General features: G+C 44.9%; 1 protein-coding gene across 1 annotated transcript in view; it reads left to right on the forward strand.

The window, feature by feature from the left end:
- Nucleotides 1-16,984, forward strand: part of si:dkey-82f1.1 (DENN domain-containing protein 2A) — a 51,192-nt gene extending 34,208 nt beyond the window's left edge. Inside the window, exons 4-20 of the mRNA XM_014169829.3 lie at nucleotides 639-766; nucleotides 2,511-2,629; nucleotides 2,854-3,051; nucleotides 3,473-3,566; nucleotides 3,973-4,023; nucleotides 5,563-5,750; nucleotides 6,006-6,115; nucleotides 10,029-10,098; nucleotides 10,497-10,574; nucleotides 12,018-12,158; nucleotides 12,457-12,605; nucleotides 13,736-13,913; nucleotides 14,151-14,192; nucleotides 14,346-14,442; nucleotides 14,605-14,871; nucleotides 15,247-15,333; nucleotides 15,554-16,984. Of these exons, the coding sequence (XP_014025304.1) occupies nucleotides 639-766; nucleotides 2,511-2,629; nucleotides 2,854-3,051; nucleotides 3,473-3,566; nucleotides 3,973-4,023; nucleotides 5,563-5,750; nucleotides 6,006-6,115; nucleotides 10,029-10,098; nucleotides 10,497-10,574; nucleotides 12,018-12,158; nucleotides 12,457-12,605; nucleotides 13,736-13,913; nucleotides 14,151-14,192; nucleotides 14,346-14,442; nucleotides 14,605-14,871; nucleotides 15,247-15,333; nucleotides 15,554-15,585 (2,029 nt within the window). The 3' untranslated portion in view covers nucleotides 15,586-16,984. The remainder of the gene's footprint in view (nucleotides 1-638; nucleotides 767-2,510; nucleotides 2,630-2,853; nucleotides 3,052-3,472; nucleotides 3,567-3,972; nucleotides 4,024-5,562; nucleotides 5,751-6,005; nucleotides 6,116-10,028; nucleotides 10,099-10,496; nucleotides 10,575-12,017; nucleotides 12,159-12,456; nucleotides 12,606-13,735; nucleotides 13,914-14,150; nucleotides 14,193-14,345; nucleotides 14,443-14,604; nucleotides 14,872-15,246; nucleotides 15,334-15,553) is intronic.

Here is a 16,984-nt window from a genome sequence, read left to right on the forward strand (position 1 = left end):
TTTTCACCACGAGCCAATACAGTTGAGCCAGAGCCAGATTATTTGTGCAGGTTAGCCTTTTTTTCATGAATCTTGTTCCGAAGGCAGCTCTGCAGTGTGGTCACTAGTTGGCACAGCCACAAAATCATAAAATCTGATTTTAAACCTAACCTTAACACTGCTACTTTGCAACTGGCCTATCCAAGGGGAAATTGCTCAGTTCTGCCTCCAGGACAACACTCATGACAATAAACGCCAACCTGCATTATTTGTGACCCTTATAGTAAAATATTATGAATAATAATAATATAAGCCATTTAGCAGATGCTTTTATCCAGAGCGACTTACAGTCATGCATGCATACTGGTAGAGCACATATGGGTGGTCCCGGGAATCAAACCCACTACCCTGGCATTACAAGCAGCATGCTCTACCAACTGAGTTACAGAGGACAAGAGATAATGACTCACGCTTCCGCAATTATATATCTCCCACCTGGTTGATCTGTGTGTGTGTGTGTGTGTGTGTGTGTGTGTGTGTGTGTGTGTGTGTGTGTGTGTGTGTGTGTGTGTGTGTGTGTGTGTGTGTGTGTGTGTGTGTGTGTGTGTGTGTGTGTGTGTGTGTGTGTGTGTGTGTGTGTGTGTGTGTGTCTCCTACAGGAAGTCCTATGAGTTTGAGGATCTGCTGCAGTTGTCGTCAGAGAGCAGCAGGGTGGACTGGTACGCTCAGTCCCGACTTGGCCTCACACGCACTTTATCAGAGGAGAACGTCTATGAGGATATCCTAGGTAACACACTCTGGTCTTAAATATATGTTTGTATAACATGGGCTTGATGGCTCAGTTGGTTGAAGTTGTTGGTTGGTTTGCAACACCATAGTTGTGGGTTTCCTGCATGGACCACATGTGCTGGTATTCCTATATGTTCCTAACACTGTAGAACAGTAGAAGCCCTCTGTAAGGGTTGACTTGGGCCATGGGCCCCTCTGCTCAAAGAGTTCAGAGAAAACTCACTGCCACAGAGTTCGAGGTCATGTTCAGTAGGGTACACCGTAGCAAAACACTTTGCAGTGAAAAACAAAAAAGCTGTGTTTTTATTGGACATGTTTAGGCAGCACCTCCCCATTTCACTCTGTATCAAAATGTTTTCTACCTACTGAACATGACCCAGGTGTAACTAAGGTTATGTTTTCTTTTGTGCATGTTCTTTTTGTGTTTCTGTAGCTTTTTCATTTAGAAGAGGCACGCTGCTTCAGAATTGTTATTAGTAATGGCAGGTGGTGCGCTTAACTACGTTCCTGCATTATTGTTTTCTCTGTTATACTAACCCCACCTTCTGCCTTTTCCATGTTTTGTGAGGTCTTAGGTGAGCTGGTCTGCGGTGTGATTGTCTCTGAGGCTGCTGTGGGGGGCATATTTGCGTGACTTAGTCCCCCGGGGAATTTTTAGCAACATGATCCATATTTCTATGGTTTTCATCACTCACACTGTTGTGTTATGAGGATTGCTTGTTACATGTAGGGTATATTCAGGTCAGTGCTGTAGAGGTTAACCATAACAATCAAATGGTGTTTTTAATTGCATTTAGATGATGCCTATACTTAGTCTGTCGTTTCTTACAGTGTCACAGTGAAGTACTTAGAGTGAATTCTCAGACATGGTCCACCGAACCCCCAGCCCCCCATGGGTAAAGTAACTCATAAGTGCCAATGGGAGAAAGAGCTAGAGCTGGAGCTACAGAGAGAGAGAGACAAAGGCGGGACAGTGCATTTCAATAACTGGTCTAGGTCTGAGTGTTTTCTCATAGGGCTGTCTATAGTCTACACCATACATACTCCTAACAACTCTACACAACTCCAGTCTGCTGTTTCAGATAAAGAGAGCAACAACTGTCACTAAGTTAAATCTCAGTAGCACAGACTTCGAGTAGTATAGTCAGTCAGTGATATTAGTCACTTGAAACAGTCATTGATATAGCTGATTCCTTGATTTTCTGAGAGGAGAGGAGGGGAGGAGGAGGAGAGGAGAGGAGGGGAGAGGAAGGGAAGGGAGAGGAGCGGAACTGGCTGTCGCGGTCCCTGTCTGATGTCCCCCTCCAACCGGTCCATCTGGTGGATGAATTGACAGGAGAGAGAGACAGGGAGAGAGACAGGGAGAGAGACAGGGAGAGAAGAGATGAGCCCCGGCTCTGGAAAATGGGCCTCTCTGTCCCTGCCTCAATCTTATCTGCACACACAGCCATGGTTAGAGTTACTGGTAGCATCAGTCGGATACTGATGCAGTTTATCCTGGTGAAATATTAGCTTGGTTGCAAGCAAGCACTGCTGCTGGCAGGTCTGTACATACGCACATCTGGAGCAAACAACCAAAACATACCATCAATGAATTAGAGCACTCATCTGAGAAGATTACCATCAAATGAATAACGTTGGACATTAGAACCGTGTAGGATCACAGTGTGTCGCTGAGTGAAGAATGGAGGTGACAGTTGCTGTGTGTTAATGGGATGTTTTCTGTTCTGATTCCTCTGTAGACCCTCCGTCAAAGGAGAACCCTTACGAAGATATAGAGTTGGAGAGAAGTTGCCTTGGAAACAAGTGGTCTTTACCCATCTCCTCCCCGTCATGCCCAGTCCCCGACACACCAACCAAGGTACGTAAGACGTTACACTAGAATGAATTCTCCTTGCTAGTAATGTGCATTCTGCGAATAGTGAATGGGGTTACAGCATAGTGATAAACCTCTTATAGTGATTAGATTGTGAACTAATCTTCAAAGGCAATAAAGGCCCACTATACAATTTCAGGAGAAGTGAACAAACATACATATTGATACATGTCTCCTCCTCCTGCTCTTCCTCCTTTATCTCCCACCAGCTCTCCTCAAAGCCAGTTTTCTTCAGGCAGAACTCAGAACGTCGCAGCTTCAAGCTCCTGGACCCGCGCAAGGCCAACCGGGACACCGGCATTTCCTCACCCTCCCGCATCAGCCCCCCCTCCACCCCCAGTAGCCCTGATGACACCCCAAACCTCTCAGGAGACCCCTACAACCGCAGGCGCAGGAAGATCCCCAGGGTAAAGGAGGGGGAAACTAGGCTACTGAAACTTCCCCCCATTCCCACTGATATCCAGGCAGTCTACTACTCTCATATGTCCCAATCTAGTGCAAAAGTACAGAGACAGTTAAAATGATGTGGTTAGACAGGAGACAGACAGTTAAGAAGATTTCTTTTGATAATATATTTCCTCTAGAGAAAATGTCTCCCAAAAGCTCTGAATAGCATTATGTGGTTCCTGCCAGTCTGGCTGCCAGTCTGCTAATGCCTCTGCCAACAATACCTCCGTAATTGCCTTTTTTGGCATGGTAATGACAAACGAGCTGGCTAATAAAGCAGAACTAGCCTGGCACCCAGTCCCAGGTTAATTATGTAGTGAGTGGGTGGTTCTGAGAAGCTAAGATTGCTGACTGTTGTTGTGCTGCTTCTCCTCAATACAGATGGTGCTGAAAATCAACAGCATCTTTGAAGCAAGGAGAGGGAAGAAACGCATGAAGAGGGTGTCTCAGTCTACTGAGTCCAACTCAGGGAGAGGTGAGGCTGGGGGAGACCTTCCAGGAACATCAAGGGGGATTTCAAGTTAACAAGAGCTATACCCCCCCCCCCTCCTCCCACCCATAATCCTACCCCCTAGGCACTCATTTCACTGCAGCCATCACTACACAGTTTGGACAGCCATGCCTCATATCTCCATAAAAGGAACAACACTCCGCCATACTGTATGTGTCCACTTGTCTTTACAGGCACATGTACATTTTGGGATCAGTTGTGTTTGACCCATTCTTCATTGTTGTGTTGCTTTATCAAACACAATGTGGAATGAGTGTATTGTGTATGAGTACTATGCTGTGTGTGGAAACTTTCTGGAATGCCTCAAATGTTCTCGTTCACATTGTTTACCGTGTGTTTGTATTCTCACTATTTTTTCTCTTTGATGCAGTGACAGATGAGAACAGTGAGTCGGAGAGTGACACAGAGGAGAAATTGAAAGGTGAGGAGATCTCAAATATCTGTGTGTGTGTGTGTTTTTGGTTTTACTATCCTTGTGGGGAACAGAAGTCCTCACAAGGATATTAAAACAAGGAACATTTGGACAAGTGGGGACATTTTGCCAGTCCCCACAAAGAAAGTTACTATTTTAGGCTTAGGGGTCAGGTTTAGGGTTAAGGTTAGGAGTGTCGTGTCTTTGGGTCACCATTAAACTGAAGATATGTTTATCAAAATAACTCTCTGTAATTATTATCACGCGATTAAACTGATTAATCGTTTAACTATAATTAACTAGGAGATCGGGGCACCAAGGAAAATATTCAGATTACAAAGTTATAATTTTCCTAATATAACTTTCCTATATTATAATATTATAGTATAGGCCGATTATCTTCTGGTTTAAATGGTGTATTTTACCTCGCGTCCAGTCTCATTCCAAACGTCGTAAATTGTTGTATCTGCACGAATCCAGCCTTTACTAAAGTCATCCATACATCAATTGTCTTAAAATCATTTATTTACTAAACTAAGTAATTCACAGAAAGCATACAAACAGTAATTATCATCACAAAGAATTGGTAGAGTAATGTGCCCTAGTGGGCTAAACAGGCATGGCTGGTGTCTTGTTAAACAAAGGGTCATAAATGGTCAGCTGAGGAGGCACACAGAGTTCATTAATATTAACAATTGATATGCTAAGCCTTTGCACATGAACGCTCACTCATTTGGGAACAATTGCAATCAATATATATTTACGCTCAGTGTGTCGTCAGGATCCTTGTTGGAGAGTCGTTCTCTCTCTCTCTCTCTCTCTCTCTCTCTCTCTCTCTCTCTCTCTCTCTCTCTCTCTCTCTCTCACTCTCGGTTAGAATGGATCTTTCAAAGCGACATTCATTAATGTCGTTATAGAATGGATGTTTCGTTGGTCTTCGCGTTCAATGATATAATTTACTTAGCTGCAGACTAATAATTAATATCAAAGACTTGTTCTTATTCTGTCGGTATCGATAGTCTAAAAGTTAACCACGTGGTATAGTTCACTTTCAGTATAGGAATTGGATGGTCAAACCTATTGGCCAACTCGCAATGGAGTGGAGGCCTGGTCTAAAGAAATAACTTCTAGGTGGGGTTTTATATGTGAACGTAGAACAGGCTTGTCACATGACGCCTTGTCCTGTCTGTGTCCCTGGGGGCGTGCCGATGACTGATTTAATCTTTGAACATAAATACATTCTATCACCTTAACATCAGTACACAGCATCTCAATGTATCACAAATAGCTTTATCCTTATTAATACATTCTATACAACCATTTGGATGCAAGTCCCATAGCTGAGGCTATTATATAAACAGTTTTATGGTAATATCGCTATATTGTCTCTTCTGAGTATCACAAAATTGTACCAAGCGGACCAGTTCGTAGCTGGATTCTTCACCAATCTTCCATACCTTCTCCAGAACATAAATGTCATTCGGTTCCCCAATTCTGTGAGTTGGAAGGATGTCCTTCCTTTGGTTAAAGTGTATGTTTTTGTTCCAGCTCACAGCCAGCGTCTGTCGTCAGTGCAGTCCATGTTGAGGCAGACGGGGCGGTACCGGACCCTGGAGAGGGACCTGATGGACCTACAGGACAGGAAGCTGTTTGAGTACTTCATAGTGGTGGCCCTCCATAAGTCCAAGGCTGGAGCTCCTTACCTACCAGAAGTCACTCAGCAGTTCCCCCTCAAGGTAGACAGAGCTGACACTTAGTCCTCAACCAACTGGATATGTATTGTTCATATAATCAGTGAAAAAATGATTTATAAAACAAGTAAGTGTCAGGTGTTTTTGTATGTGACCTACCAGACCAGAATGTGTCTTTGTGGGTTTTGCACATGCATCTCTGTAGTTGTGTTAGATTGTGTGTGCTCTCTGTCTAGAGCTTGTGTGTGAGATAATATCAGATGTGGTATTGCAGCTGACCTGTTATTCTCCCTGTGTCAGCTGGAGAGGAGCTTCAAGTTCATGCGGGAAACAGAGGACCAACTGAAGGTCATCCCCCAGTTCTGTTTCCCTGACGCTAGGGACTGGGCCCCCGTTGACAACTTCCCCAGGTCAGACACAAACACACACGAACTCAGCCCATAAATAAGGTCTTGACTAATTCTGAATGGTAGGCTAGTGAGCTGCTAATAGTGTGTATTAGTCCCTTACTCCTCGTATTAGGAAAGCACCAGTCACTTCTGCATTACCCAGTAGCACCTAGACCCAGGTCAATCTCTCAAGCACTGCTTTGTTCCCAGAAGTGACATTGTGTTTTTGAGGGGAGACAGATAATAAAATCCCTCTAGTATATACTTGAAGGGTACGGGTCCTACAGGGGCCATTGGAATGTTAGCACAAGCAGACAGACTGCATCCCAAATGGCATCCTATTCCCTGTACACTGAGTGTTCAAAACATGAAGTACACCTGCTCTTTCCATGACATAGACTGACCAGGTGAATCCAGGTGAACGCTATGATCCCTTATTGATGTCACCTGTTAAACCTATTTCAATCAGTGTATAGATGAAGGGGAGTAGACAGTTTAAGGAAGGATTTTTAAGCCTTGAGACAACTGAGATATGGATTAAGTGTGTGTGGCATTCAGAGTGTGAATGAGCAAGACAAAAGATTTAAGATCTGCCTTTGAACAGGGTATGGTAGTAGGTGCCAGGCGCATTGGTTTGAGTGGGTCAAGAACTGCAACGCTGCTGGTTTTTTCACGCTCAACAGTTTCCTGTGTGTACTAAGAATTGTTCACCACCCAAAGGACATCCAGCCAACTTGACACAACTGTGGGAAGCATTGGAGTCAACATGGGCCAGCATCCCTGTGGAATGCTTCGACACCTTGTAAAGTCCATTCCCCGACAAATATTTTGACCATAGGGCTCTGGTCAAAGTAGTGCACTATATAGGGAATAGGGTGCCATTTTAGATACAGACAGAGCCCCCTCAAACACACACCTGCAGGGTAAAGACATTGAGCTGGCTGACACACTGCCTGTCAGAGAGCCAGCGTTGGTCAACGCACACCTGTCAGGCAGACTGGTGCTGTCTTTGGAGTTGTCTTTGTGTGGGTGCTTGCAGAGTAAGTCTGCCCTGAGAGTAGGACTGAAGAACAAAGTAGGGTCTTATTGGTTTTAACGACATCAAGCAACGATTGGCAGAATGGCGCCGGAGGAGATGGCTGCCATTTTATGGGCTCCTAACCAATTGTGCTATTTTGTGTGTTGTTTTTTGCTTTGTTTGTAACTTATTTTGTACATAATGTTTCTGCCACAGTCTCTTATGACCGAAAAGAGCTTCTGGATATCAGAACAGCAATTACTCACCTCGAACTGAGTCGGACGCAAAAGATTTAACGCTTGTACCAGGCCAGGCCCAAATCCCCGTCATTCGCTTGAAGAAGAGAAGCCGATACAGGGGACGCAGGTCCGGGTGCCTTGTGAGAATTCGTCTGCGAGTGGGTAACCCGCCTCTACCATTCGTCCTATTGGCCAACGTGCAATCATTGGAGAATAAACTGGATGAGCTCCGTTCAAGACTATCCTACCAACAGGACATTAAATACTTTAATATCTTATGTTTCACCGAGTTGTGGCTGAACAACGACATACATAATATACAGTTGGCTGGGTTTTCCATGCATCGGCAAGACAGAACTGCCTTTGGTAAGACAAGGGGTTGCGGTCTGTGTCTATTTTTCAATAACAGCTGGGGCGCGAAATCTAATATTAAGGAAGTCTCAAGGTTTTGCTCGCCTGAGGTAGAGTAAATCATGATAAGCTGTAGACCACACATAGATGCATACAAAGCTCTCCCTCCCCCTCTGTTTGGCAAATCTGACCATAATTCTATCCTCCTGATTCCTGCTTTGAATCCTACTACACCGGCTCAGACGCTCGTTGGATGTGGCAGGGCCTGCATACTATTACGGACTACTAAGATAAGCCCAGCCGCGAGCTGCCCTGTGACACGAGCCTACCAGACGAGCTAAATTACTTCTATGCTCTCTTCGAGGCAAGCAACACTGAAGCATGCATGAGGGCACCAGCTCTTCTGTATGACTGTGGGATCACGCTCACCGTAGCCGATCTGAGTAAGACCTTTAAACAGGTCAACATTCACAAGGCTGCAGGGCCAGATGGATTACCAGGATGTGTACTCAGAGCATGCGCTGATCAACTGGCAAGTGTCTTCACTGACATTTTCAACTTGTCCCTGACCGAGTGTGTAATACCAACATGTTTCATGAGACCACCATAGTCCCTGTGCCCAAGAACACCAACGTAACCTGCCTAAATGAATACCAACCCGTAGCACTCACATCTGTAGCCATGAAGAGCTTTGAAAGGCTTGTCATGGCTCACATCAACACCGTCATCCCAGAAACCTTAGACCCACCCCAATTCGCATACCACCCCAACTGATTGTCAGATGATGTAATCTATATTCCACTCCACACTTCCCTTTCCCACCTACGTGAGAATACTGTTCATTGACTACAGCTCAGCGGTCAACACCATAGTGCCCTCAAAGCTCCTCACTAAGCTCAGGACCCTGGGACTAAACACCTCCCACTGCAACTGGATCCTGGACTTCCTGACTGGTCACCCCAGGTGGTAAGGGTAGGCAACAACATATCTGCCATGCTGATCCTCAACACAGGGGCCCCTCAGGGGTGCGTGCTTAGTCCCCTCCTGTACTCCCTGTTCACCCATGACTGTGTGGTCAAGCACAACTCCAACACCATCATTAAAGTTTGCCGACGACACAACGATGGTAGGCCTGATCACCAACAACGATGAGACATTCTATAGGGAAGAGGTCAGAGACCTGGCAGTGTGATGCCAGGACAACAACCTCTCCCTCAACATGATCAAGACGAAGGAAAAGGAGGGCCGAGCATGCCCCCATTCTCATCGTCGGGTCTGTAGTGGAGCAGGTTGAGAGCTTCAAGTTCCTTGGTGTCCACATCACTAACAAACTATTATGGTTCAAACACACCAAGACAGTCGTGAAGAGGGCACGACAACACCTATTCCTCCTCAGGAGACTGAAAAGATTTGGAATGGGTCCTCAAAAAGTTCTACAACTGCATCATTGAGCGCATAGTGACTGGTTGCATCACCGCCTTTTATGGCAACTGATCGGCCTCTGACTGCAAGGCGCTACAGAGGGTAGTGCGTACGGCCCAGTACATCACTGGGGCCAAGCTTCCTGCCAACCAGGATCTCTATACCAGGCGGTGTCAGAGGAAGGCCCTAAAAATTGCCAAAAACTCCAGCCACCCTAGTCATAGACTGTTCTCTCTGCTACCGCATGACAAGCAGTACCGCCAAGTCTAGGTCCAAGTCTAGATCTCTTAACAGCTTCTACCCCCAAGCCATAAGACTGCTGAACAGCTAATCAAATGGCTACCCAGACTATTTGCATTAACCCCCCCCCCCCCCTTTTTTTACACTGCTGCTACTCGCTGTTTATTATCTATGCATAGTCACTTTACCCATATCTACATGTACATATTACCTCAAGTACCTTGACTAACCTGTACCCCCGCACATTGACTCAGTACATTGACTCTACACCTGTTTTATCTACACCTGTTGTATGTGACAAATACAATTTGATTTGGTTTGATTTTAACAGGGTGGTTGGATTTTTCCTCAAAGCAAGGTCAATGAGCTGGCTATGTAGCCAACTGTTCTAGATATTAAAAAACTCAATGTTTAGTTGATGAGTAAGATCACCATAAAAGAGGTGTGCTGTAACTGACTCAACACACACAGTCAGTGACCTAAATCAGAAAAAGCAAGGAGTACATTTTTCAAAGTTGGCTGGTTGAGGTTGTTTTTTGAAATACAACCCTGACAGTGGTTTGAGTGCTCTATTCTCAACACACAACTCACTCCATTTCTTAGCAGGTTTATTGTTCCAATATATGATTAGTTTCCAACCTGCGTGAATTATGTTATTTTCCAGTGAAACGTTCTCCTTCGTCCTGACCGGTGAGGACGGGAGCAGACGGTTTGGATACTGTCGTCGTTTACTGGTAGGCAACTAAAAATGGCTACTTTTTGAATTTCCACCTTATCCACTTCCATGTGTAGGCCTGTCACCTACCTGAGTGATGATAGTGATTGGAAAGGCAGTGTTACTCTATTTATCTGAATCAGTTCTTGACATTTTCTACTGCTTGAGCTCCTGTTCCTCTTTTAGAATATTAGCTCAAAAGTATTGTGGAGCTCCTGCACCTAAATAGAAATACTACCGGTACCCAAAATGAGTACCAGCATCTACAGTATTTCAGCCCAGGTAAAGCACTGATATAAGTTCAGCCTTATTTCCACAGGTTTAATCCAAGTATTGTCCAGGTACTCGTGTCTTCTGATGTGCTGTTATTTCTGACCCTGTCTAACTATCTGTCTGTGTCCTGCTGTGTGTCCACAGCCCACAGGGAAAAGCCGGAGGCTGCCAGAGGTTTACTGCATCGTCAGTCGGCTGGGCTGTTTCGACCTCTTCTCCAAGGTACAGTATACTATGCATACACAGCAAATTGGCCAGTTTTACATAGTGTTGATTTTCCAATGTAACATTTATAGTGTTGATTCAAGAGTTAAATTAACTCTGTAAATGTTAAATTAACATTCATTGGTTTAAAAGAACCCCAGTGGTGTTGTTAATAAACAGAGTTGAACCAAAACCAGGTCCATCATTATTATATTTCCCAGCATGCTTTATTGCAGGTAGATTTAAAAAATATATATAAAATTATCTATCTATATATATATAAAATTATCTATGTTTTTGCATGTACATTGGACTTATTGCACCCGTAACTGAAATGTTTGTTCCAGTTTAGATGCTTTAGGTAGTCTTTTATCTTAGTCTTCCTAACCATGGCAGTCATTCTGAATGCAGGTTGAGTTCAGAAAGACGCCCAGGCTGGATACCAATAGGAATTACACTTTACAAGCCAGCATATGGCCACTGTATTAGGGTATAAGTAGGCCCTCAAAATAAGGCCCTATGAAATACGTATTGTATTGTCTTAAATAATTATATTTTAATTATAAAATATTTGCCTAGGATCTCACTTGGTGAAGGCCACACTACTGAAAATGAATGAATGCAACAACCATGTCTCTGCCACTAACAAATACAGTCAGTCATGGGTGGTAACTCAATTCACTCGAAAGGCGCACTGGGAAATATGCAAATAAGGCTTTACACTAAGCAGTGTTTTCATTTAACACTGAAAAGTGTGGACCTGTATAGACCCTGGAACACTGTTACATTTAACACCCTCAGTGTTGATTTAACACTGGAAATTTGCTGCGTATAGGTCTATGGACCTAGGTCAAAGAGAGAGAGTTTTTCCTGGTCAGGTCACATGGTCAGGCCAAACTCCTGGGAAGATCTCAATTGCATACTCATCGCATCCTCTCTCCATGCCTCCTTCTCAAAACCCATTGGAGGAGATGGACCTCTGGCTTTCTCCTCCAATGGGTTTTGAGAAAGAAGTGAGGAGACAGGACGCGAGGAGTATGCAATTGAGATTCTCCCCTGGCCTTCAGGATAGCCACCCACAGCCTCCCACAGGGAGAGGGACTGGAGCCAACATAAAGGACCCCACAGGGAGGGACCACCCTATGCATCCACAGAGCCCCACCCTCCCTCTCCCTGGTTGCCACTTTCCCACTGCGGCTTTTTGGGCTGCTGCCCTGGCCCCAGTACACAGACACACATATGAACCCCAGCTGAAGTGGTTACCGCAGTGGAATAGTGGGATAGGCTCCCCTGTAATGAGCTACTGATTCATCTGTGTGAACGTGCATGTGCAAACATCTGTGGATGTAGGGGAGGGTGTGAGTGTATAGTGTATACAGTATGTATTGAGAATGCTTAGTTTACTTTGTAATGTACTCTATTCCATATTGAATTATGTATATGTTGTGTCTGACTCCACAGATCCTGGATGAGGTGGAGAAGAGGAGGGCCATCTCTCCAGCCCTTGTGCAGCCCTTCATGAGGGGCATCATGGAGGCTCCATTCCCAGCCCCAGGAAGAACCATCACTGTCAAGAACTTCCTGCCTGGCTCAGGCACTGAGGTGAGGGGGAATAGCTGTGCACAGCAGGGTTGGGGGGCTAGAGCACAGACCTCAACTGGCCATGTCACTTTACTGTATTCAAAACATAATTGACTTGAGGTCTTCTTTATCTAGTTAGTATGTCACTTTGTCTATGTATGTGTATTAGGTGCTTAACCCTGTGTGTGTTTATGAATCCTGTCTAGATGTGTATAGGGTGTTTATATAGATCTCTCTCTTGTTCTCCATCCCTCTCTCGCTCTCTCTTCATCCCTCTCTCCCTCCCTTTCCTCTCTCTCTTTCCTTCTGTCTCTTGCAGGTGATAGAGCTGTGTCGTCCGTCAGACTCTCGTCTGGAGCATGTAGACTTTGAGTGTCTCTTCTCCTCTCTGTCGCTGCGTCTACTCCTCAGAGTCTTCGCCTCTCTGCTGCTGGAGCGCAGGGTCCTCTTCACCGCTGACAAACTCAGGTGGGAACCCCCTAGCCCCTTCCCCGCTCCCTCTCCCCTAGACCCTTACAATAGCCCCTATATAAGGAGGAGCTATTACCATATACCATAGCTTACACCTACCCAGCTCATTCAAATCTTTAAAAAACGGAAACTTCTGGGGGCTATTGGGACAGGGATAGGAACAAGGGGCTTGGGGGTTTATGACCAGGCTATGGATCAGTCAACCTTCTCTAGCTTCTCCTCTACTGACTTGGGACCTGTGAGGTGGGATCAGGTGAGAGGCAGAGGACAGTGAAAAGGATATGACAGAGACACACAAGACAGACGGACGGTCAGACATGCAGACAGACAGACAGACACACGAGACAGACGGCTCCTGGACGAGAGACAGAGAGACAGAGTGTGTTAAGGAAGGAATGCTGTTGTGTTATACAGTTGTCTAGGGAACAATAATTTCTCTCTGGAAATATGTCATGGAAGCCAGAGACAGGGTTAGTGTAGAAAGTTAAGCTGTAAGAATGGCGTTTGTGCAACCAATTGACACACTAGCATCCACTAATCACCTGCTATTGATGGGTGCCTTGAGATAAAACCTTGAATTGCTACGCTGGTCTTTCTTGACATGCTAAATACTGTAGGCTTTCTTGGATATACAGTACATTGCTCTGTGTAGAGTGTACTACTTCATTGCTTTTTAAAAGCCCACCTGAAATGCCTGTGAATCCACAATAGATTGTGTGTCGTTCCACTGTGACATTTTTCTACTGTTGCATTGAAACGAGTGGAAACCTGGCCACGCAATCACTGATTGTTTTTGAATTAATTAAATGAAAACAGACACACATATTGGAGGCATTAAGTTAACAGTGTGGGGTTAGTTCATTCGCTCCCGCGGTATATATTTTATAGTTTTAAATCCCGCTCCACTTTTATAGTGTTAAATCCCATTTGACTAGATTTTAGTAGTTGACACCCTGTTCTCTCTCTCTTTCCATATATACATCTCCCATCTCTCTCTCTCAATTCAACAACTGCTTTATTCGCATTATTGGGTGGTTGCCACAGCAATATATATGAAGTATTACAAATGAGCAATGTGTTTGATCAACAATAGTCATCTCTCTCCCCTCTCTTTCCTCTCTCTGCAGTACTCTGTCTCAGTGCTGCCATGCGGTGGTTGCTCTACTTTACCCTTTCACCTGGCAACACACATACATCCCCGTGCTGCCCCCTGCCATGCTGGACATAGTGTGTACCCCCACACCCTTCATTGTGGGTCTGCTATCCAGCTCCCTGCCCAGCCTCAAAGAGCTGCCCATAGAGGAGGTGAGACCAGACCCCCGAGCCCAGCTGACTGACTGTGTGTGTGTGTGTGTGTGTGTGTGTGTGTGTGTGTGTGTGTGTGTGTGTGTGTGTGTGTGTGTGTGTGTGTGTGTGTGTGAACCCCTGACCTCAACTCTTTCCTCCATTAAACAATGGTCTCTTTGGCTCTACTCTGAGAAAGGGCTGAGGCTGCCAAACTGACAGGAAATGACATCACCCTGCCCTTTGCTCTCTCCTTAGGTCCTGGTGGTCGACCTTGGCAACAGCCGCTTCCTCAGACAGGTATACACCTCTAACAACAGTACCTATAGCAACAGACCAACAACATACGGTATATATCTTAAACAGTTGTCTACAGCTATAGATGTAGCAACACCTCTGTGCTCATGGGACAAGGTCATCCTTTCCTCTCACACCTCGGTCTTTCCTCTCCAGCTGGATGACGAGGACTCCATTCTGCCTCATAAGCTGCAGGCTGCTCTGGAACATGTTCTGGACAAGAGGAAGGAACTGGCCAGTGAGATGCCCACCGGTAAGTCAGTGCTACTATATTAACACGTCTCGCAGAAGGGTCTTGTTGTGACCGATACAGCCTTGACGAAGGTCTATGTGACTACTGATATTTTTATTATGCATGCATATGACCTCCGTGTTGAAAAGCTCTCTTTCTCTCTCTCTCCCCCTCCCTCCCCAGACTCAAGCTCCCTCAGTACTGTGGTGTCGGAGGCCTTTGTATGTTTCTTCGTAGAAATGGTGGGCCACTACCCTCTCTTCATGGGCGGGGGGGATCGAGAGGATGAGTCTGGAGCCCCCTCCCCCACGCCGTCCTACTTTCAGCGCGAGGCCTTTCGCAAGGCTGTCACCTCAAAGAGTCTGAAGAGGTTCCTGGAGGTCTTCATGGAGACCCAGATGTTCGCTGGGTTTGTCGCAGAGAGGGAGCAGCGCAGGCAGGGTCTAAGAGGTACGGAGAGAGGGGGTATAGCCAGGCAGGGTCTAAGAGGTACGGAGAGAGGGGGTATAGCCAGGCAGGTTCTAAGAGGTACGGAGAGAGGGGGTATAGCCAGGCAGGGTCTAAGAGGTACGGAGAGAGGGGGTATAGCCAGGCAGGGTCTAAGATGTACGGAGAGAGGGGGTATAGCCAGGCAGAGTCTAAGATGTACGGAGAGAGGGGGTATAGCCAGGCAGGGTCTAAGAGGTACGGAGAGAGGGGGAGCAGTACCTGGTTATGGGCACCGCCATAAGTCTGTCTGAAATGCATAATTATATGACAATTTTGCACAATTGTCTAACAGTTGTATGTGTTCTCATTATTCTACTGTTGTTGTTGTGTGTCCAGGTCTGTTTGAGGTGAGGTCACAAGACTACCTGGACTCTCTCCCAGGGAGCGAGCAACGTGGAGTCAACAAGTTCCTCAAGGGTCTAGGTGAGGCCCAAGTCCTCTCCCATACACCCTATCCACTCTAGTACCTACATAGATCATATCCCAAGTCACTCTGCATAATAGTTTCTGATTCAATTGTCATTGTAAATTGTGATACATTAGTGAAACTACATTCCTCCTCAATGTATGAAAAGGTTGCCAGAACTTGCCTCTCACACCAACGTTTTTTTGATTCGGTTCTGTTGCCTGTTTTCATTTTCAGGAAATAAGATGAAATTTTTGTCCAAGAAATGATGCATCGGGAAGGAACTCCATGAGAGAGAGAGCATGTTCAAGAGAGGTAGAGGAACAAACCACTTCGCCTAAAGACGTCTAAGGACCCAAACTCCCTGTGGAAAGCATGGAGTAGGGGATTGTGTGTGTCCACAAGCTTATGGACACATACTGGGCAAGGACTGAACACTCCCGGCAATATTTGGACTGAACGTGAAGGACTTGAGGGTGTTGGGGTTTAAGAATCGGACCAAAAAACATGAATATTGTCCTAGCCTGAAGACACAGACCCATTAAGGAACATCGTTCTCCATTGAGGTTACTGAGTGTCTTTCCGTTGCCTCTATTGTGGAGAGCTTACTTTTGTGAAGCGGTCAGTCTTTATAGTGTACATTGATGTACTGTATAGCACAGCCCATTTCCCTTCCTAGAGTTGGTATATAGAGTGTCCTCCCTCTATGTCACTCAGGAATGACTGACTCCACCCTCGATCCCAAAAGGCATCAATGAGAACATGAGGATGTTGCTGGTGGCTTAAGAATAATTCAATTTTGTACAGTAGCTTTTAAACATTCCACATATTTCTTTAGTCTTTTTAAAAATAGTACAACTTCTTTGTTAACAGGAGGCTTATACGTTAATTTATACTGTATAGTTTCTAGAATAACTTTCTCTTCCTTTTTATCTCCTTCAAATGAAAGCAAAGAAATCTGTAGTTTGTGATGGACTTTATGTAGTCTGATCAGACGATCGATTGTAGAGCACTCTAGGTTACTATTGAGGAAATGTACCACTGTGATAGGAGAGTGAACTATGGATTGGACTGGGTGTACGCCAAAAAGAGGAAAAAGAGAGGGGAATGATTGGAAAATCATTCCTGGATGAAGGAAAAAAATGGATCGAGTGGGAGAAGTGTGAAATCAGATCTCATGAAAAGAGGCGTGTTTAAGATGGACTTGATGTTGAAGAAAAATATGTTCAGTATGTCAATCTAAAACACCACTAGTTTCACCATAAACGTGTATTATTTTTAATTAAGAAATACCCAAAGTTTATTTGATTGTTTGATCTTGCAGAGGATGTTATAGACAAAACAGCTATCACAATGTTATAAACTGCTTATTCAAATATGTTATGTGTTTTATAGGTCACATAATTGTTTTCATTTTTAACAGACATGCAATAGGTTACTGACTTGATTTCAGATGGAACTGTACAATGCACAACTGAAACCTTACCTGTTAGGTAATTACCTATATTATCCACTGGAGGGCGCTCTATTATCTATTTAATTCAAACCTGACAGGCTCCAGTTGTTCAGAGTTCAGTTAACCGTCAGTGCTCAATTTATTATGCTTTCTGTAAAGATGAATTGCACAATCGATTTTCCTCGTTTGCTATAAATAAATGACTAATGATA

The sequence above is a fragment of the Salmo salar genome, chromosome 23 (assembly GCF_965601325.2).
Source record: "Salmo salar chromosome 23, fSalSal1, whole genome shotgun sequence".
Classification (NCBI taxonomy): Eukaryota; Metazoa; Chordata; class Actinopteri; order Salmoniformes; family Salmonidae; genus Salmo; species Salmo salar.